The sequence below is a fragment of the Colossoma macropomum genome, unplaced genomic scaffold, assembly GCF_904425465.1.
Source record: "Colossoma macropomum unplaced genomic scaffold, Colossoma_macropomum, whole genome shotgun sequence".
Taxonomy (NCBI): domain Eukaryota; kingdom Metazoa; phylum Chordata; class Actinopteri; order Characiformes; family Serrasalmidae; genus Colossoma; species Colossoma macropomum.
This window is the reverse complement of record NW_023494788.1, coordinates 3,074,727-3,097,200: the sequence shown is the minus strand read 5'-3', so window position 1 is coordinate 3,097,200 and position 22,474 is coordinate 3,074,727. Positions and strand designations below refer to the sequence as shown.

Genomic DNA, 22,474 nt, shown 5'->3' with positions numbered 1-22,474 from the left:
TTTTGCAGAGAAGCGGCAGGCAGTAGGACCCAGCAGCAGTTCTGTGGCCAGGACGCTGTCAGCAGGAAAAAAATGAAAAAATCAAGCAGGCGCTCCCCACCCTTCAGCCAGGGAGGAGAAAACGCACTGCATTCCTGCTGTGGGCCCTGCTGCTGTCTGCTTCCGCACAGAGATTGAGAGGAAAAGTGTGTTTATGTGTGTTTTTTGTGTGTGTCGTGTGTGTAGGTGTGCAGTAATGCGCGTGTGTTTGTGAGGAGCTGATCTCATCCTTTGCTTTCAGAAAACAGTGGAGGAGGAGTAGTGTGGTCATCCAAAACACGAGCAAAACTCCAACAGGAGTGTACAGTCCCAGCAGGTAGAGTGCTGTTTCTCTCTCTTTCTTCCATCTCCCACTCTCTCTCTCTCTTTCTCTCTGTCTATGTTATCGTCTTCCTGGTTTCTTTTCACTTTCACTAGTGTCAGATAAATGTGTTCTGTTGTTGTGTGTGGTAAACATTTTATATAAACACTCACACAGACCATGCCTACCAACGAAACTCATAAAAGACCAGAACTGTGATGCACGTCCACTAATATGTGTTCTGCAGAAGCTGTGTAGTTTCTCAGTTCCTCATTCATCTTCACGTTCCCAAAAGCGTTGTGTAAACTGACCTAAGATCTCTTCAAACCCAGCTGCTGCTTTGGGTCTTATTTTTCCACTCTTTTCTGTCTTTGTAGACACATTTGCTTCTTTACACACACCAGAGGTAATACTTTGAGTTTACTTAACCCATTGTGCCAATACTGGAATTTTTACATTTAGAGCTTCACTGAGCACAAATCCAAAAACCAAATCGAAGCTGGTTAAACAGTTTGACTGCAGCAGCATCCAGTTTCCTCATCATAGTCCTTGGTCTTAAATGGGTTAATTCAAATATATACATCATTCATTAGGTGCACAGTCGTTGTATCTGCATTCACTGTTTATTTTATCAAGTCCACTTACCGTATAGGTTTGTAGTTCTACAATTACAGATTGTAGATCCATCTGTTTTTCTGCATAATTTGTTATTCCCCATAACCTCTGTGGTCTTTATTATTTGGGTGGTGGATTATTCTCAGCAGTGACACTAACATGGTAGTGACATGGTGGTATGTATTGCGCTGGTATGAGTGGATCAGACACAGCATTGGAGCTGGAGCTTTTAAACAGTGTGTCAACTCACTGTCTGCTTTATTAGACATCCGTACATTGTTAGTACATCTTGTAGATTTAAAGTTAGAAATGATAGTTTATCTATTGCTGCACAGTTTGTGTTGGTCACCCTCTCAGTCCCTCATCAGTGGTCAGTTTCTGACCATAGGATACCTGTTTATGTAGAGAAACAGATGGATTACTATCTGTAATTGTAGTACATTCTCAACCTCCCACTGACATGTAAACAAACAGCTGTTTCTGATAAACTCCTACCAGCACCACATACACACTTTACCATATCAGTGCCACTTCTGTGCTGAGAATACGTTATGTATACATATCTACATATCATAGTTTTAGTATTGTTGATAAGGATGATTGATATTCAGTGTTATATAGAACTAAAATCTGGCCTGTCAGTAGTAGCATGTCCTAAATTAGGCTAAATCAATCTTTATTTATATATTTAGGAAGACCCAGAAAAGCTAAAAGAAAAAAAGAACAAATCAGTTGTGGATACAGTTTCCCTTAATTTTTTTAGTTCATTGAACTTCAAATAATAAGTTAATGAAATGTAAAACACAGATTATTGTTCTGTTAACTTACTATAAGAAGTTCAATGAACTCAAAATTTTAAGGCAACCAGGTTGCTTACTCTTACTTAAGGTTTTAAGTTAAAACCTTGAATCATTATTTACTATGTAGAAAATATTTACATTTTCTGTTGTTATTATTATTATTATTATTATTATTTTAATTTTATTTGAGTACTTTTCATACCAGTAGCAACTTAAAGTGCTTTACAAAAAGCCTTTAACCTCTCTTTTTTCCTCTTTATTCATGCTGGACTTCCACAGGGACACCATGTCGTCTCCAAAGCCACAAGAGGGCATCTGTGGCCTGGCAGAGGTGGTGGGGCCTGAGTCTTGGTCTAAGGTTAGCTGCCCCTGCTGCATTTCAGCCCAGGTGGAGCCACTGGTTCTGATCCAGCTGGCTGACAATGTCCAGCCCAACACCAAGCAGTGGATCATGGCCATGATCTCAGCACCTCAGAAGTCTGGAGGTGAGAAGAGGCTACTGCTGCAGATTAATAGGCATAATGTTCAGCTCAGCAATACTGACAGCAAACTCAGTAGCCGTACTAATATTATATATAACATTGCATAATATGATGTCTATTGCTTTTGCTTTAGACTCTTAACTATTTGTGCTAGCATGAGGATGAGTTCTCTGAGTAGGCAACAAAGCATGTCTGTAAGTCACTGGATAGCAGTGTCTGCCAGATGCCATAAATTGAAAGTGTAAATTAACAGTGTAACAGTGTCAGTTTAATACAGCGATATCACAGGCTATCAATGTGTACTTAGATATGTTATGTATAAGTCTATTGTATAATCACAACCGTGAAATGCCTTATGTCTGGATCATATGCTATTGTTCTTTATCCCCTTAAATGACCATGACCTGCCGGCTGCTTTCTGTAACTTAAGAATTAAGAAAACTAAATAATGCTGAAAAAGATGTAACAAGTTATATATAGTTATGCTTACTGTATTATATAAGAGAAGTCTCTTGTCAGAGTTACATAATGTAGTTGATTTTTAGATGGAGTATCAGATAGGAAATGGAAGATAATTGACATTTGTGTTTGCTAGGAGCGGTATTGTTGGCCCACCCTGGTGAGGATGCCTCTTGGGGCCGTATTGTGGTGGCGGCCCCTCGCTGCACCCTGCTGAAGGCCACAGAAGACCTGGGTCTCTGCAAGGCAGACAAAAATGGAAACATGATCACCTTCTCTTTTAATGACCGTGACAACTTCAGCAATGTTGGTGAGGAGGCTTAACACACTATTTACATCAAGAGAACAGAAGCAAAAACAGATGAATTTGGTGTTTAATTCACTTCTACATTTGTATACAGCAGAACATAAGTGAACGCTGTAGATGTTAATGTAGCACTGTAGATGTTGATGACGTCCATTGTTGAGCTGGCTAATTTTGCGTACCTTCAGTTTTCTATTTTTTGCAAATTTATCATTTTAAATTTGTTACTTCCCGCAATATGTGATATTGTTTCAACATTTTCAGGAAAAAAGAAAGTAAATGAGTTATTAAACTGGCTTTGATAACAAAGTTACTCTAATAAATATATTTTTCATTGCGGGATGTAGTGATGGATCTCAGAGGATTTTTAACACTGGGGATTTTGTTATGCAGTAAAGCTGATAAGACTGAAGTGGGTGGAGCTGCTGCTAACTGTAGCCTCTCTGCAGTGCTGTGATGGCCAGAATGGAGGTGTTGGCACTGATACAGCAAACAGCCACAATAACTGGGCTTATACCACAACACGTGTTTTAGAGTACAAAAGATATCCACAGCATGTGGTGTAGTTCAGTAAATAGAGAACTTTAATATGGGGTCAGAATGTTAATGGCTTATTCCCAGCTGATGGCTCATGCCATGAGTTGGAGTTAATAATTCAAATAATTAGTCAAATAATTCCTAGATGCTCCAGGGGCTATACAAGAGTAGATTTGGACAAAAGCACAACACATAACCCTACTTGTGTAACAGTGCTAAGCCTGGTTTGATCTGTTAATATTTGTCCTAATGAATGCAGATATATTGAGCAGACAGTTTCTAAATGAGCTTATTACATTTAATGCATATAATGAGATATGTAGCATATGTATGCACGTGCCTTGGAAGAAAGAACTCATAAATTAGGATTAGAATATATTTCCACTCCAGTAAACCAGCATCATGTTCTGTTTATATTGTAAAACGTGGCTGTTTGTGTGTTCTGTTTGTAGATGACATGCAGAAGTTTCTGACTCTGGCACAGCGGCAGTACATAGTTAAATATCAGCTGGAGTCCATGAGAGCCGTGAGGGACCAACGCATCCCTGGAATAGTGGGAGACAAGGGCATCCTCAAATCCAGACAGAACATCTGTGAGTTACAGTGTGTGTGTGTGTCTGTGTGTATGTGTGTTACAGCAGAAACAGAGAGCCAAGTGAGGCAAAGTATAATATAGTCAATATAGTCCGTACACTCCATATATAGAAACTAAGCTGCAAAAACAGCAAATGAATTCATTGTTTATGTGATGTCAGGATGAAAAACCAAACCATCTACATAAATCCACCTATTCAGCTACAACAGTTTAGCCATCCAGCATTTCACGATGACGTTATAAGGAGTGTTTTGGCTTAGACTGCTGTTTGAATTATACATATAGTTATACATACATCATATACATATATCAGTCTTAAAGGCATAGTAACAGAAGAAGCCTGTTCAATACTAAGGGATAAAGAGAGATGGTAAAGAGGTAGATTTTTGATACATAAAACCAAACAAATGTCATAAGTAGACTTCTAGATTGAAAAAAATAAATGCAAATAAATGATAGAAAACTGAATTCCCTTTACTTTTTGAGTAGTACGATGTGGTATGTTCAATCTTCACTATTTTTGAATGAGGCACAGTATAGGGCAGCCAGTCAGAGCAGAGAGCATTTACATGTATCAGGGCAAAAAGTTCCCTCAAGTCCTTATTGACAAATACTAACAAATAACCTATTGTCAACTTTTCTATTTCTATAATCTCTATTTTTGTTTTTTTCTTTCTCCTATGTTCATCGTTAATTGCTTTGGCAAAAATGCCGGTAAGGCCTTGCAGAATTTGAACTTAGAAATAGAGACAGGATGTGTGTGTATGTGTATGTGCAACCACTGTGAGTGGCCAGCAGGCATCGCTCTCTTCCTCCCTCCCTCTGTCTCTCTCTTTCTGAATTGCTTAGTCATCCTCTTTGAACCTACCATGCTAATACTGTGCCCATCTCTCTTTCTGAGATTCAATTTATGGCTTTTTGAGCATGGACTGTAATTAACAACCATTCAAAAAGCAGCATATTTGTGTGTATTTCATATGCTCAAACACACACTTGCACACGTATCTCTATACTTCCTCTCTCTCTCCTTTCTCTTTTTCACACTCTCTCTTTCTCTATGCTGTAGTTCAAAAGCTGCAGAAAGCTAGGGTAATCCTGGATGTTTTCCCCCTGCGTGATGAGAAGAAGCTAAAAACTCTTGGACGAGAGTGGTACTCTCAGAAAAGCCTGTGGGGACAGCCTTTAGGTACACACACTCATACACACACAGACAAACACAAGAGGTGAGTTATACACATATAAATGCTATACATGCAAAGCCATATCTTTCAGTGAAAGTTGCCATTTTGAATGAACATGCCATTCATTTGAATCTTAAAGATTTGATGAGTTTTTAGTTTTGTGAAGGAGGAGGTTTAACTACCAGTAGAGAATTCAGAGAGAGGATCTCTTCTCTCCCCCAAACATAGCACAGCAGCAGTTCACATTCATTATTTGCCAACACACGGCTGTAGCATTTTATTTTTATGGGCCAATCAGAACTCAGATCATGTTACTGAATCATGAAAAGAGAGTCCTGTTTTGTGAGCAGTAAAGTTGGCTTCATTTTCACATTTTCACTTCTCTCTTTAGTAGCTTTTGAATGATGCAAAAAATGTTGCTATGCATAAATGATCATGAGCAAGCATGATCATTTCATGTTGATATTTATGAACCATCGTAACTGCTGGGAGAACATTGTGGCTGTCTACAAATTACATTATAAGTGATGATAATTGGGGTCAAGTCACAATGTGCCATTGTGGAGCCAATATAACACGAATGATGAGCAGTGTTTTTAGAATGGCCTTTGAAATTGTCACTGAACTGAACTCACCTTTTTCTCCACTCATGAGTTTTCATGTCTGGAATACACTCTCATGCTACACAGGTACACACACTTAGTCAACACTTTGGCTCGCATATTTAAACACACACAAATTTATATACTCACTGTACGCACACACATGCAAATACTGACCGAAAAAACACACCCACACACACAAGGACATACACATTCTCTTCATAAAATGAAAAGCAGCCTTTAATGAACATCCCTCTTTTTCTACTTATTCAAATCAGCCTGCACCTGAACACCCGCTTCAGTTTAACGCCACTGGGGCCAGTTTATGACACGTTATGAATACTTTATGGAATTGTTAAATGAAAAACTTTATAGGATCATTTGAATGCAGCTCAGCAAGAGTTCTCAGCATCTCAGGGTCACATGCTGTTGAATTAGACTGGATTGTCCTACATTATACCAATGTACTTTGACTTTGTATTTTTTTACTGCCTGTCCTTCTCACAGTTAGCTTCACTTCATATTTATATCAAATTGACATCATGGCTTCGTTGTAGAACCTGTTTGTAGACTTGAATCATTCAAACGAAATCCACTTTTTAGCCCTTAGAAGTCTAGAGATATTATTGTCGTTTTGTCTAAAATTCAGTTACATTACACAATTATTTATATATAATTATATAATTACATAATTAGTGATGTTTTTAGTAATGAGTGTAATTACCAAATGAATTATAGTTAAAAGATGGATACTACTTTTTTTGAATCTGTGCAACATAGTTTTGTCCATTTTTATAACAACAGGGTATCGTACCACGTCAGGACCACATAAAGCCAGTCTATGTGTGATTGCTTAGTAATTTTACTCTGTTATTGGTCTCCCTCTTCCTCTCCTCCCCAGACTCCATTCATGCTTACTTCGGCGGCTCCATCGCATTTTACTTTAGCTTCTTAGACTTCTACACATGGGCTTTAGTTCCTCCTGCAGTTCTTGGCATCATCATCACCTTCTTCCTCCCCAAATGGGGGTCCACTGATGGGAATAAAGCTGACCCCTTTGTTCCTGAGGCTATGCCTGAATCTCCAGAAGCAGACAGTGATCAGCTGCCAGTCAGTGGCCTGATGGTGCAGGCTGTTTTCAGCATGATCTGGTCCACTGTGTTCATGGAGCTGTGGAAGAGACGCAGTGCAGCTCTCTCATACCGCTGGGGGTCCATCACACTGACTGAACGTTTCCAGGTAGGTGTGGGCGATGAGATGATATGATTATCGCCTACTCCCTCCCCTTCAAGGTCAGCTGGAGATTGTGGGAGAAATCGAAGACATGCACCATTACTGGCTGAATGTAATGGTAAAGATAAAAAGGCAAGAAATCTGTTTAAATATAAAAATTGACAAGTGGAAAAAAAGAAAGCTGTGAAAGAGGATGATCCATTCTATCATACATCTCACATTTTCTGAAATAGAATACCCCTCCCCCAAACACAACACAGCAGCAGTTCATGTTCATTTACTTGACCAGTCAATAGTATCTATTGCTATGAGCCAGTCAGGATTACATCTGCAACATTTTCTAAAAGGTATTTGAAGCAGGAAATTGTTTGACCTGGTTGTCCATGTCACCAGAAAATACAGAGGTAACTTGTTTTCTAAGTAAACTTTTTGATCTTGTTTATTATTGCACAAAATTTTAATAAAAATGTAACCAACTAATTAGGGCTGGATAATATTGACTAACATTACCAGAACATTATGTAATGTAACGTGACAGTGGGAATCACATAGAGGGCTGAAAGAAGAGTAGCATTGTTGTAGTTCTGTTAATCAAACAAAAGCTACTTACAGAGTAACTGTTTTAAGTGCTGCTGTATATAATAACCCAACTGGCTGTCATATGTTTGCCAATATATTATGAAATTTAAAAACCTTGTGAAATTATTGACCTGAAGCATTATTCTAATTATTAAGTAATTATTCTCATAGGGCCTGTTTACCCCTTGCATCAACATGCGTTTTTAGTGATCGAATCATGTTCAGATTGCACTTGAACGCATGAAAAGCCAGACGTAAACACCTACAGGACATATTGTGAACGGATCAGATCAACCCCTTCAGATTCACATTCAGTGGTGGTCTGAGACTGATCTTGACTGCATTTAACACATGTAAACACAGCGTGCTTTTGTTATCTGTGTGCAGTTATGTGAGGTGAAACAAGTGTGCTGAGTGCTGGCTAGGGAGGTGAGAGTATAATTAAGGAAACAAAAGAAGGAGAATTTGCAAAGCTGGAGTTCCCCAAACCAAGAGCCTTTTTGCACTCTGGGCTGATGAAAGTATCTAAACCAAGCTTGTCGACTCGTATCATAAGAGGGAAAAAAGTAAACAAAAGTAAGGTGTATAATCGGAGTAAAATCGGATCCCATCTGGTCGCACTGGGGATGCAATTTAATGAGAAGTATAGATGGAATCTGACCAAACAACATCCAGATATGATCTGGACGCAAAACATGTTAATGCAAGTTGTAAGCAGGCTCAAAGTGACATTAAGAATGTCTTAAAAAAGCACTGAATTTAATTTATTGACACTTGCAGATACCCTGATACTGCATATTTTAAATTGTGCTACTAGTCTTTCTTAGTTTTTTAAAGGCTGCCTAAGTTTTGCCAGTAAAGAAGTCTCTGCATAGTTATTGTATTTGTAAGTCTGTTTTTATTGTTTTGCCTATAAAAAACAATGAGTTCTGGTTGAATTGTCAAAATAATAATAAATTACTCTATGACATATTAATGACAGCCCTAATTATGAGTTAAAATCGTGATGATACTGGGACTCAGAAAGAGCGTAACTGGTCCTGCAGTATGTTAAAAAACATCATACAGTCATTGTAGTTTTTGATAGGTATTGTGTACTGTGAAAATGTCTTGTCATCAATATTGTCACCATATTCCCCATCTCCATTTTCAGGAGCCACGGCCAGGTTTCCAGGGTGATCTGGGGATCAACCCTGTGACGGGCCGGTTGGAACCCCTCTTTCCAGACTGGAAGAGGCAGGTGAGGGTGGGGCTGGTGTCCATGCCAGTGGTACTGCTCTTCCTGGGCCTGGTGGTGCTTGGCATGCTGGGATTTTACTACTGCGAGGCAGTGATGAGCAGCTTCCATAAGGCCTCCGGCTCAATCATCACAGCGATACTGTCGTACCTGCCTTCCATTATCCACATCATCTACACCAACGTGCTGGGGAACATTTACAGGAATGTAGCACAGCGGCTAACAGATTGGGGTGAGAGAGAGAGAGATCCTGTTCTTCACTCATGTCAATTCAAAATCTGAATTACAGTTGCAATACAGTAGACAGTTCACTAATAGGGCTGGGTCTCGAAGTGCATTACTTTATAGTGCCAATCGATTTACTTCAATACTACCTAGTATTAGAAAATTCTGTGGCGTTCCATACCAAATTTTGATATCTAATTAGTCTGTCTTAATGTCTGTGGGCCAATAAGCATGCTTGTTTCAAAATCAAGACTGCTTATTAGCTGTTTGAACTACATTTTTAAGCATGTTATTAATGCCAGTGCATTTTGATTAAGTGGACTGGTTTAATTTGATTGTATGAGAGAGTAAGGGAACAAGAGAGAGAAAGGAAGAGGCAAAATAATTAATTCCTTAGTAGGCCTTAATTTTTGTTATTTTGACAATGCTTTGTTAGTACTGTAACTATATATAGCCATACAAGTCATGTAGATGTACCTCTGTGAAATTAAATGAAAATAGAAAGATGAAATGAAAAAAAATCATAGAGGAGATTTTTGTAGTAGATAGATAGATAGATAGTGTAACGGTGGCAGACGGAACCGGATAGTCGCAGAAGAGGCTTGAGTTAAGAACTTTAATGTCAAAGGGAGGATCCAAAATCAAACTCGAAAAACAGAACCCGAAAGTTGAGAACCATAATTCCAAAACTGAGCAAAGGGACAAGGCAAAAATCAAGGTCACAAGCGTAATACAGGTCGTACACGAAAGAGAGATAACAAGCATGTGGGAAAGGCTCGGTATGTACAACAAGGTGACGATACTTCGCAAAGTGTGGTTACAAACAGGCTGAAACGTGTGTGTTATTACAAGTCTGGAGAAACAGCATTGATAGGTGGATTGGGCAGAGTCCAGAGTCACGTGATGAAGTGAGGGGTTCTGGGAACTGTAGTCTGAGGCGGCCGCGTTGGCTGTAGTCTCAGCCGGGCCGGAGGGAGGTGTGACAGATAGATGGTAAAGCTCATTAATACCAATAAAGCTCATTGATTAGAGTGAACTGAACTGATGAATAGATAGAGACGGTAGAGGGTTTGGGTTTGATAAAAACGGGAGACTTGATTTGGTGTTGATTGGATAATTAGAGAGTAGGTGGCCAATACTTGAGGCTGACATCAGGGATAGTATGGCCAGAAGCCCCCCAGGAAAACGTTTTGTGTTACTCAGCGTTTTGTGTTACAACCTCTCTCTTCCTCATTTCTCAGAGAACCACAGAGAGGAATCATCCTACCAGAATCATCACACCCTTAAAGTTCTAGTGGTGAGTTCTGTTGCCCACATTCATCTGTTTTGTCCTCTGTCTTTTCTGTCTGTCTATCCTTTAATTCTTTGCTCCTCTCCCAATTCTTCATGACTCTCTTGTGGTTCTCAGTGTCAAATTATTTTCTTTTTAGACAGACCAGATTGTTTCTGTGGTTATAAATAAGGACAAAGTAATAAAGGAGATTGTAACATGAGTGATTTTAACACGTTGAAATCATTTACAGGGGGACTGTAGTTGTTGGCTTTCACAAACATATATTTAGCCTGAGCTTTAATCATTTGAATTGAGGAAAATCCATGCAAATAACAGAAAGCTGAAAACATTTAACTTCTGACTGTTGCTTTAAGACCTTTAGAGGACAGCATGGAGTAATGTTTATTTGAGCTTGAGCTATGTTGATCGTCAGTTAGGAGCAACTAAGTATGGACAGTTAGGAGTGAGATAGCTAATCAGCCAATATGGCCACTTTAGGCTTGTACTTTAATAGTATATACAGCTTGTATTTTAAAAAACAATTATTTATGTGGTAATTGTCAGCTAAAACCTCATAATTGCTACAGGTCTAGTTGTATTTTTAAAGTGACCTCCTCAGTCAGTAGTGCAATATCATTAAAAGTGAACAAATAAGAATAAGTGAACTAACTTTCCTTCTTCCCATGATCTTCAGGAAATTCAGATGGTGCAACTTCCTGTTGAACACTTTCACCCCAATAAAATATTTGGCACATTTTTGTAATATTCCAAATATTTTATAGGCATGCATTTGTTCAGCTAACAGGGTTGAATGAATATTTTGGAACTTAAATGTACAGTTTTTCGTAACCTATAAAATGTCTTTTGTCTTTGCTGTACATATGTATTTGCACATATAGTATCACAAATGGCATCCTAATTATGGAAGCATCCTCACAACATTTGTGTTTTAAACAGATGTTGATGTAGTAACTGGTAGGTGGTAAAGCTGTAATTTCAGAATTACCGGTAGGGTGTGTTTGAAGTCACTGTGCTTGAGTAAGGAAGGTCGGAGTTAGATTTGCAAGTGAAACGTCTCTAAGCTATTTCAGCTACTGAGATGTTTCCCCTTGTCTTTCCTGTGATTCTGTGATGTGTTTTCTCTCTCTCTCTCTCCTCTCTCTCTCTCTTTTTCTCACGTCTGTTAAGTATAGTATATATAACCACAGCAGGTGTTCCGCTCTTAAAGCCTCAGGTGTACTTTTAATGCTGATAAGTGCAAATCCCAGAGCAGCGTTAAGCAGATGTCGAGGCATTTACAGAGCAAAATGAATTAATTTCTCTCTCTCTCTTTCTCTCCCCTGCAGTTCACCTTTTTCAATAACTTTGCTGTGCTGTTCCACATTGCCTTCTTCAAACAGGACCTGAACCTCCTACGCAAGGTAAGATGAGCCAGGTGCTTTGCATACATATGACACATTTCCCTATGTGCATAGCATTAACCCCTTAAAGCAGTGGTTTGCACAACATTGTGTACAACAGGCACAAATTTGTCCTTTTCCAGAGAACAAAGGGCTTTTTATCATTAATTAACTGTTTTATAGTGCGTATTATAGTTCAGCCTAAAAGTGCATTTTGAATGTCTGCCACAGTTGTAGTCATTAAACATAGATTTTGCTATTGTTTCGTATCCAATATTGTGAATGTATTTATCATGACACTTTAATATTCATATATAATATAGTTATTATTTGATACCAAGCAAAACAGTTAAAGTGCATTACTAGACCACTGCCTCATAACTACATAACCTACATGTTTGTTTTATAGTAGTTATTGAATGATTATTAGTATTACTCATTTATATACTCTATATACACACATAATGAAATCAGCCATGATTAGGGGTCTAAATCTTCAACCTCACAACAGTTCATTACAGTTCTTTCGGGCATGACTGTGTACCTCATGAAATCTCAGATATGACCAGGATTTGATTTGATTATTTTGGTGCAATTCAGAATTAATTAGAAATATACTGAATTACATTTAATTGATTGCTTATAACATTCAAATTCGGTGCATCTGACTCTCCACCTGGTTCATGATTCACTGATGCTGTGAGAGTTTAAGTACTGCATTTTGTAATATTGTGTTTGTAATAAGATGTTTTAATTGTTCCCAGTAAGAAACCAAAGGCTTTAAAGAGTGGATATTTATGAGTCATTATTAGTATTATTAATTTGTATATTCTATGCATGTTTCTTTATTATGTCCCCTCTTGTACAGAGGCTGTCGTCGCTGCTGATTCTCTCTCAGGCAGTAAATCAGTTCACTGAGGTTTTCGTGCCATATATTGTGGATCGTTTCTATAGCTCAGCGGAGAAGGAGCTGAAGGAGGACGACCCAGAGGCTGACCACCTCCAGGCCGAGGGCAGCCTGCCAGCATTTCCTGTGAGCTCCTCACACACACTGAAATCAACTGTGATTAGGGGTGTAAATCTCTGACCTCTGATGATGATTAGATACAATTCTTTAGGACATACATGTGTACATCATGAAATCTCAAATTTAACCATGATTTGATTTAAATTTTTTTGGAACAATTCAGAATTATTAAAAAATATACTGAATTGCTTATAATTAATTGCTTATAATATTTCAAAATTCATGCTCTTGACTCTCCACCTGGCCCATGACAATTCACTAAAGCTGTGAGAGTATCAGCACTGCATTTTCTAATATTGTAATTGTAATAAGATAACTAAATTGGTTACTGCCGTTCTTTCTTTTATTTATTTTTCTTTGACCTCTGTCAATGTGTGTGTATGTGTGTGTGCTTTCAGGGTCTGTTTGCCGAGTATATCGAGCTGTTGGTGCAGTTTGGTTACCTGAGTTTGTTCTCATGTGTGTATCCGCTCACCGCTGTGCTGCTGCTGCTGAATAACATCACTGAGATCCGTGGAGATGCCTATAAAATCTGCTGCCTGTTCAGAAAGCCCTTCTCACCTCCTGAGAGTGGCATGGGGGTGTGGCAGGTGAGATGGGAAGGGGCCATATGAGTTCTTATATAACATACAACTGTGGACACTACAAAAATCCACCCGTGGATCCAGCAAACGCTGTATGTGTGAACATTTAATGTCTTAACCTTTGTTCACATTAGCAGACAATAGAGCGAAAGACAACTAGTCATTTCCTAAGAACGTAGGTGAATTGTAGCTGCAAGTTAGCAACAAGTGACAAGCAAAACAGTGACAGCATGACAAGCTACAAATTGAGCTGAGATTTTAAATGTGGTAAAACCACAGTCTAAATGATTGGCTCCAACAAATTCCAAGCACCCAATTGCAGACATGAGGGTCCAAGGTCCCAATCTCTGTTCTCTGAACTTTTTGCTCCTACTGGAATTTTTTTACATTTTCTTGTCAGAAGCTGGCCAGTGTACATGCCAACATGTGACAACAAGGGCAGCCTCAAACTTAACAAGCCCCCAGTGTTTGCCATTTAAAGTGTGTCACCAGAAGTGAGCTGTTGAGGCACAAGAAGACCTTTTGAGACAATCACACAATTTACTTCCCAGAAATAAACACACCTCTGAGCAAATTTAGATTCCCATATGGGCCTGTTGTCTTGTGGAGGGAATGGACTTTTTGTCCTTTGATCCACAGGCCTGTCATTCACTTTATGGCTTCACAATAAAGCTTCATACTTTCCTACGATTTGCATCATTAAGGTGCCTGCACAGTGTCACACGTTACTGCTATCCACTGCGTGAGAAGCCGATCAGGAAGTGACACACTAACCTCACCTGGTCCACACTGAAAACAGCGGGACGAATGCGTCCAGTTTCTATATGCTGATCAATGGAACTCACCCACAAGTGACAAACAGGCGACATTAGCGACTTGTCATTTCCTGATGTGAACATATGGTTAATCTGACTTCAGGCTGTATAAAAAAAATTAGGTCTCTTTGTTGAATGATTTTAGTTTTGTTGGTTAGGCTAGTTAATCTTGAATGTGTGGCTCTGCGTAAGTTCAGGGACAGTTGTGTAGTCCTTCAAAGCACTAACAACAGTTAACTCCAGCTGTAGCTAAGTGTGTGTATGTAAATTGTGCAGGCAGCATTTGAGGTGTTGGGCTTCGTATCTGTCGTGTCGAACTGCTGGTTGCTGCTCCTGGCCCCCCGAGTTCAAGCCCTAACTGACGACGCTGGGCTCAGTCCAGCTATTGTGGTCATCTGCGCTGTTATGGTGGAGGTAAGAGCTCTCACATGCATGCGCACTGAAATCCACATATGCACAGAACCATACACACATACACAGCACCCACAAGCAGCACCGGTGAAGTCATTACAAACAGTCTATCGTTGTTGTTTGCCAAAGGAGTTGAAAACAGTGACATTATCCAAACACCTACATGACTTGGCAGGTCTACTGAGTTACACATAATAGTTCACATATTTATTCCATAATAGAGCATTTACAGCACCTACAATCCTTCATTGTTCATTAACCACCAGAGAATTCAATTTGAGGACTGGAAAAAGACATTTCTTTCAGTGAGGATTCAGGTCATTAGTTGAAGTCATGCTCTGTCATTAATAATGAGCAAAAAAGAGTGGGGATGAGTTAATTATTGTCAGTGTTAACGGCATTATTGTTGATTGTCAATGTTAATGCCACGCCAGTGTTTTAACTTGTAAATGTGTTTGGCTTTCTCAGCATGTTCTGATCCTTGTGAAACTCATTTTGGCCTTTATGATTCCTGATGAACCAGACTGGGTCAGAATAAAGAGGGAACAGATTGAATATCGCTCCATGAAAGCTGTCAGCCAACAGGTGAGCATTACCTTACTAATAATAATGTATAGTGCTCATGTCGCGAGTTTATGTCTTCTAGGAGTCTTTTCAATAGCTGGTTAAGCTTTAGTTGAATGTCCTCTAAAGCCATTGTGTATGGACAAAGCCTGATACGCTCAAACTGTATGAAAATGCTCGGTCCATGCTACATGAAACGCAGCTCTTACAGACAGCTCTGTGTACTCACAATTATTAAACATGCTGAGAAAAAGGTTTGGTAAAACTGTGCACAGAAGCTAAAAGCAGGTGATAATGTACATGAGTAGGCCAGCACAGTCTCTCTACAGTCTGTTTTACAAAGACAATTTAAAGATCAATGTTTTAATGTTTATACCTCACAGTTCCTTTTAGTCAAGAAGAGTGAAGTCAGCATATACGTTAACGTTTTTGCCTCAGTTTGTCTTTGTCTCCACCCACACTGAAGAAAGGGTTGTGGTTGTGTTTGTGTGTGTTTAAAAATCGCTCAGTGTATGCTTCGCAGCTGGCCAAGGCATAATGTTTAAAGTGACCAGCAACTTTTTGTCTGATTGCCATGGCATCAGCAACACTCCTTTGTGTGGGCAGACCTTCATTCACTGCCAAATTTAGTCGTTTGTTCATTAGCATGACAGTGTACACTCGGCTTAAGTCACCCAGGATCCTGTGGCATTGAATGCTGTCGGTGCATTTTTATGAGAATGAATATGAGTAAATGAGCACGATATCAGGCTAATACAGTATCAGTATTGATGCATCCCTACTATCTATCAGTACTGTCTACTTGACAATTATAAATACTCAAGGATTAGAATTTCACTTTATTGGAAAGAGCACCACTTACCTTAATGGTGCTTGTAGATGAACATTTACAGACTGTAGCCCTCTACCCCAATCTTTATTGGTAATTTTCTAGACCACTGGACCACTGTTGTTCAGATATTGCTGAGGGGATGCTGCTAGGTTGAGAGTAGACCACCAACTGAAAATATCCAACCAAGAATCAGAAACTGACCATCGATGAAAGACTAGAGGATGGCAAACTCAAATCACAAACTGTGCATTAACGGATACAGTTTCTAACACAACAGAGGAGTTTCCAAAAGTGTCCGGTAAGTGCAGGTTATGCTTTAAAAGTTAAAGGTTAAGGTGTGCGTTATGGCTAGAATTAGGGAATAGCCAGCTGAGTTAATGCTTGGTAGACCATCTACAAACTACCTACAGGTAGCAGTAAATAAAGTATTGCCTACTTTTTCCCAGCACTGGTTGTTGTAATGTACTGTGACCTCCTGGTACTATTCATAGTAATGTACCAACACACTTAAAACTAAAACCTGCAGTTTAGTAAATGAATTCATTTCCCTTCATTTCAGTTAGATTCATGATGGATTATTCATGATGTATTTCATCCAGCAATGTTTCAACATTAATTACATTTTCTAATGGCATTAAAACTTAACTTTTATAAAATGTACAGTATGCTTTTTTCTACTCACCTGTTATCAGCCTTTGTATATTTGCATTGTAAAGTTTTTCTCAGACTGTGTGAAGCCTTTGGCACACTGACCTCATTAACCATTTGTTAGAAGCTGCACTGGTGACTAAAAGTCAGTCTCCATTTTTTTTCTAGAAAGTGGAAAATACCAGGGCCTCTGAGCTTCCACCAGTGAAATCCTGATTCCAGTTGTATGGAGACAGAGAAACACAAACACAGAGGTGTGGTGTTACTTGCCTGCAAAGCCATCACTTTCAACCATTGTTTACTCAGCTTGCTGTAGCACCACAAGGTGCATCGTTTCAAAGGGTGGTGCCCATGGCCGTAAGGCAGTATGGATTAACCTAAAAAGTTGGACTCAATGTCTCCCTCTGGAGGACTACTGTGGTATAAGATTTAAGAGATCAGGGGATCTTTATTTATATTTAAGAAACTGAACACATGAGCAAGTACACTTCCTGACCACTTTATTAGGACCCCCCTCTTTTTCGACAAAAGATCCTGTGGTCAGAAACTAATGATGGTAGGTGGAGCTCATGAAGTGGTCAGTGAGTGGAAGATGTACAAGGTAGGGGTCTCTAATAAAGTGAGTTGGGAAGTGTACACTAAGCTGGATACATGAGTTGGTGAGCTAAAATTACAGTGCATTTTAAGGAAACCTGTGATAACCATACTGCAGCATTTCCTTATATGAAGTTAGCGCATTAATCCATAAATCTTTGCATACGTCCACTTCTGTGTTCAACTGTGGTATTTTACAACTTTCTTTTTAGTTTTTAAACCAAAATTGACTTTTATGAGGAAATGGTACATATATAAGAGGTCATTACACTGAACTGTGTTATCATGGATAAAGGCTTTTACCACCCAAGGGAAGACAAATTGCATCACTTATATGCTGTACATTTATCAAGTATGAAGAGTGTGTTTATATCCAGCATTTCAAGATTTTATTGTACTGTATCTTCTAGCAACCAAATATTTTTGCTAACAGCAGTATCTGCCTTACGAAGCCTCAGTTAACGTTATGCAGTTGTCTAGCGTTTGCGATTCGTTGCCTTCACTAAATTATACATGCACTGCTGAAGGGTGCTTTAGAGTGCAGCTATTATAAGAAGCCAAACTGCAGAATGAAAGAGTGAAATCACACTAGGGCTGCAATGAGTCACTGTGCTATACAGCATTGTACTGATGATAAATAAAATCCAACGTCACTTTTACAGCCTGGTTCGTCTGGTATGTTATGAAAAAAAAAACACACAACACACATTCATTTGGTTTAATCCATTTTAATAAATAAATACAAAAATAAATTAATCTCATTGAGACAGAGTCATAGATTTAATAAGGGTCAATGGGACTATAGACATGTCCAGCTGTCATTCTCCCATGTGGAGTGGTTGCAACTGGTCAGTAAACGGGAGACTCAAGTCAAATGAGAAAATGAAAAACAAAAACGAGAAGGGTGAGTAAAGAATGGTGATCATGACTTGTACAGTCTTTCTGCTTTTCTACATGTTTTTTCATGTACAGTTAGATATTCACAGCAGACCTGCAGTCATAAAGTGTCTTTGAGTTGTAGTACAGGATCAGGTTCACTCTTTAAACACATGGCCTTCTTTGGAATTTTAATAAAACATTACACGTTGTTAAAAAACGAAACTTCTTTGTTAGGTAGGTTCATTTCTTTTTAAAAGAAATGTAAGTGAAAAAATGCTGTTATGATACACTCTTAACAATCAAGGTACCTGACAGACAAATTGTCATTGAATAACCACTTTTGGTTCCCTAAACAACCTTTCACTTGACAGTTTTTAAAGGAATCATTTTTTTTTGTAAATTAAATGTGTGAAGAACATTTTTAAAGCTTGAAGAACCTCCACCTTTAAAGCTAGTTATAGCGTGTTCCTAAAGCAGCCTTTATTTTGAGTGTACCAAAATGAGCACCAAGATAAAGACCTTAAATGCTTTACCTTTGGAGCATTTTTCTGTAACTTCTTAAAGAATGTAGACAGAGGGAAACCTGATCCTGAAGCACAACTCTTGGTCCATAAACATTACATGGCTGATGACGCTGGTCAAACTACAATATTTGTCCTGACCTTGGATATGAACGTTTATGGTTTGTTCATATAAATGAGCATTTACAGTGTATCTTGATAACAGAATCTAAACCTTTCAGTTGCTGTTAGAAATATTCAATATTGACCCATTACTGCAAGTTCTCTTCAAAGCACCTAGTACATTATAGCATATTTGACTGCGCTGTTCATAGGCTGCTTTTGGGCCAGCTTATCTGTGGTTTATTTGTGTGCCACAAATGTGTTCTGTTTGCACCCGTGTTTCTGCTGTGCCATATCAGATAGTAAACTCACAAGACTGATTTGATCACGTGTGAAAGGAATCTATATCCCTCATACTTCAGAAAACGTAATCAGCCACGTACATGTCACTGAGAGTACCAGAGGACCAATAGCCACCACTAGTAAAGCTACCTGGACAATGTGGATTTGGGCTATTTAGAGGAATACTTCTGGCTGACACTGAGTTACTGACCTGGTGGTTTTAGGCTCACGCAATATAGCAACTACCCACGACCAAAACACTGCTGTATTAAGAGAAAACTTGCACTATGCTTAGCCTCATTAATTTAGCACACAAAGTTCTGCAACTGTTAGACAAAATTAAGCTTTTGTGTTTCTAAACATTTTTTCCACAATCTCACTTTCCTTTAGGGGAATGTTTTGTTCTCCCTTCACTGTAAGACAGCTCATGACAAGGAGGGGAAGAGCTTGTTTCATCAAACGGTATGTTAGGTCAAAACACCATGTCATGTCAATAGCATATACACAAATAACAACACATGCTCAAAAGAATATATACACACTGTACATGACCAGTCGTGTCCAAGAGCTTATACCAAGAGACTGCCTGCTCAACAGTCAAGATGCACCCAGACGCCAAACAATAAAATCAAGATTAATGTCTAAGATTATACAACCTAGCTGTCTCAATCTCTCAAGTAGGTCCTCTTATGTAACAATACAATAAAATGAAATAAAACTATAAATGATATGAAATCTTGTCACCATGTTTCCAACATACCCTTAATAAGGCTCTGATATGATAAAAATCCCATAACGTTTCCAAGAATATAAGTACTTGAAACAAAATTTCCCCCCCCAAAAAAAATAGCTTCAGGAAGACCAGTCTTCTCTCGTCAGGTAATGTCCTTTTCACAGAAAGTCTTTCTCTATAACCTCTGTTCAAGTCCTTTTCCTTGGAAAAATGTATCACAGATATATTCCAAGCCTTTCCCTGGTCAACCCAGCTAGCGTGGCGCTAATGCTAGTCTAAGCTGTGCTAATGTAGCATGCTCCCATTTCCGTGCTCCCAAACAGCAAAATGCTCGGCCTACCTCTCATGCATCCCGGCCCCTCCGAAACCCCACAAACACTCTGGCCAGTGGAACAGGGGCAGTTGCCATAGGGCCAATGACATGCACCTTCACAAAGATCCTGCACCGAAGTATGTTCTCCACAAACTGAACCAGACTTTCCTAAAGGTTTCCCAGCACCACATACGGTCTCTAATACATAGTTGAAGGTAATGGCGATGCTGTTAAGTTTTTAGGAAATCTAGCACAGTTCCACACTTCCTCGCCAGATCCTTTCTAAAAGTTTAGTCTGGGTTTTTTAAGCACTATTAAGGAAATAGTTCAGCCATCCCAGACTACGGTATACATTATACTTATATACCCACAAACTAATGTCTCTCAGTTAACAGTGTGTTGATTTCTCCATGCTAACTGTGGGCTACCGATGCTAGTCAAGTTGGCCTATGCAAAATAATAATATATTCAAAACGTATTCTATTAATATTTTGGAATAAATTAAAAACACATTGCATTATTTTCCTTTTTCCATGGGAGCCTTTGATCAAACTATTTCTTTAACGTCTGCACTATATGTGCCATCTTTTTAGGTGAAGCTCTGCTTTTACAGTGCAAAACAACAAGCGATTGTATTGAACAGGGGGCTCTTACACTGGCAAGACATACTCTAATTCTAATAAAGGTCACTGAGATAGCACACAACACAGCAAGTGGCATCAGAAGATACAGGTGTTTATATACACAGCAGCGCTGGGGGCTTAGCCACCGCACAGGAAAGCAGCAGGGAATGCTGGGTCAGGGGTGGGGGCGAGCTATGGGTGTATATTAAGTAGATTGGGCGCTTTCTGTGTGTAGCCAGGGCACCTCTGAGGTCACAGTAAGAGAGGAGGACACATGCTGTGTCTTTAAAAAACTACTGGTGGTTTAGAGGGGAGGACAAATGAGAAGAACTTGATCCACAAGCTAGCGTGATTTGATGCTGGCGAAGGTTTGGACGGCTTTCACACCATTTGAGAATGGGGCAATTTGGGAAAGGGTGAGGTTTTTTCACATTCCCTCTCATTCTTTCTTTCAGAATGTCTCGCTTGTTTCTATAGCACATGGCAACAATTATACTGAGCAAAGGGAAGCAGTTTTTCTTTGGAGGTGGGTTGAATGTTGAAGGACAGGGCTTTCTCACAAAGTGGGAACTGCAACAGGCGGTCTCGCAGGTTGACATTCTTGTTTTTGATGTCTGTGCCGGCATCCCTGGATACTCGCTGGCCTTGCTGAGGTTTGGTCTGGGTCTCCTCCATCTTCTCACCCTCCCCACCCGTCCTGCGCATCTCCACCCCATCTGGACCCAGGTCCACGCAGTGGTTCTTGGGCAGAGATCTTGGTGAGCCACAAGGGGCAGAGATCACACCCTTGTCCAGCAGCTTTGGCTTGGAAGGGGTGTTGTTGTTATCCTCTAGAGTGTCCTTGGAGGGCTCACGTTGACCCAAGCAGCATTGCACGGCGCCGAGGCTAGGTGCTAGTACATCTAACTTCTGAAGATTCTGGTCATTGTCAGCTTCAGCTCTGTCTGAAACCTTGCTAAGCTGGTCAGGAGCGTTCCCCCAGTCTTCCTTCTTTGTTTGCTCATTGTGGTTAGTGTCCTCAGTCTCTGACTTCTCCTTGTCTTCTCTGGGTTGTTTGCTGGTGTTCTCCACTCGATGCTCCTCTGTGACTTTGCTGATGCTAGTTGCTAAATCCTGGGAGGTCTTTTCTGGGCCATTTTCCGCATCCTCCTCTTGATGCTCCCCCTCCTCTGCCAGGATTGCACACTTCCCTCTTACTTTCAGCTGCCGCAGGCCACCCTGGGCCTTTAATTCCAGACAATCTATGTGAGATTGTGAGGATGGTTCTGCTGACACTACTAAGCTGGGTTTGCTAGGTTGCAGAGCAAGTGGAGCTTCGCCTTCCCCTTCGTCTTCTTCCTCTTCTTCTTCCTCACAGATTTGTTGCAGGGCTCCAAGGCTTTTTACAGCTGGCACTGGGTCTGGAGCTACAGACCGGAGGCTGAGTCCCACAGAGGGACTTGGACTGCCAAAATCAGCAAATGAGCCATCCTGGCGGCTGGGTTTGGGAGCCAGCAGGTCCCCGGACTCACACACTCCCCGACGAGGGAACCCTGGAGACAGGGAGCCTAGCACAGTCACAGGAGCCAAAGTAGCACCTCTTAGAGGATCGGCCTGGGGGCTCCGGCCTTCCACCAGGTCCAGTGGCTCAGATAAGGGCCTCCTGTTGTGGGGAAAAACAAAAAGTTCAGATGATGTAGAACCC

General features: G+C 39.9%; 2 protein-coding genes across 2 annotated transcripts in view; one reads left to right on the top strand and one right to left on the bottom strand.

The window, feature by feature from the left end:
• Positions 1–74: 74 nt before the first annotated feature.
• On the top strand, positions 75–17,996 carry ano10b (anoctamin 10b). Its single transcript, XM_036568056.1, has 15 exons — positions 75–185; positions 281–355; positions 2,035–2,240; positions 2,833–3,006; positions 3,990–4,130; positions 5,199–5,318; positions 6,817–7,154; positions 8,881–9,196; positions 10,431–10,486; positions 11,809–11,883; positions 12,731–12,895; positions 13,288–13,479; positions 14,565–14,702; positions 15,168–15,284; positions 16,912–17,996. Exons 3-15 carry the CDS (start codon positions 2,042–2,044, stop codon positions 16,957–16,959), a joined length of 2,079 nt encoding a protein of 692 aa, XP_036423949.1. The 5' UTR covers positions 75–185; positions 281–355; positions 2,035–2,041; the 3' UTR covers positions 16,960–17,996.
• A 41-nt stretch (positions 17,997–18,037) lies between these two features.
• snrkb (SNF related kinase b) overlaps positions 18,038–22,474 on the bottom strand; it is a 46,434-nt gene continuing 41,997 nt past the window's right edge. Inside the window, exon 6 of the mRNA XM_036568055.1 lies at positions 18,038–22,432. Coding sequence (XP_036423948.1) covers positions 21,262–22,432 — 1,171 coding nt within the window. The 3' untranslated portion in view covers positions 18,038–21,261. The remainder of the gene's footprint in view (positions 22,433–22,474) is intronic.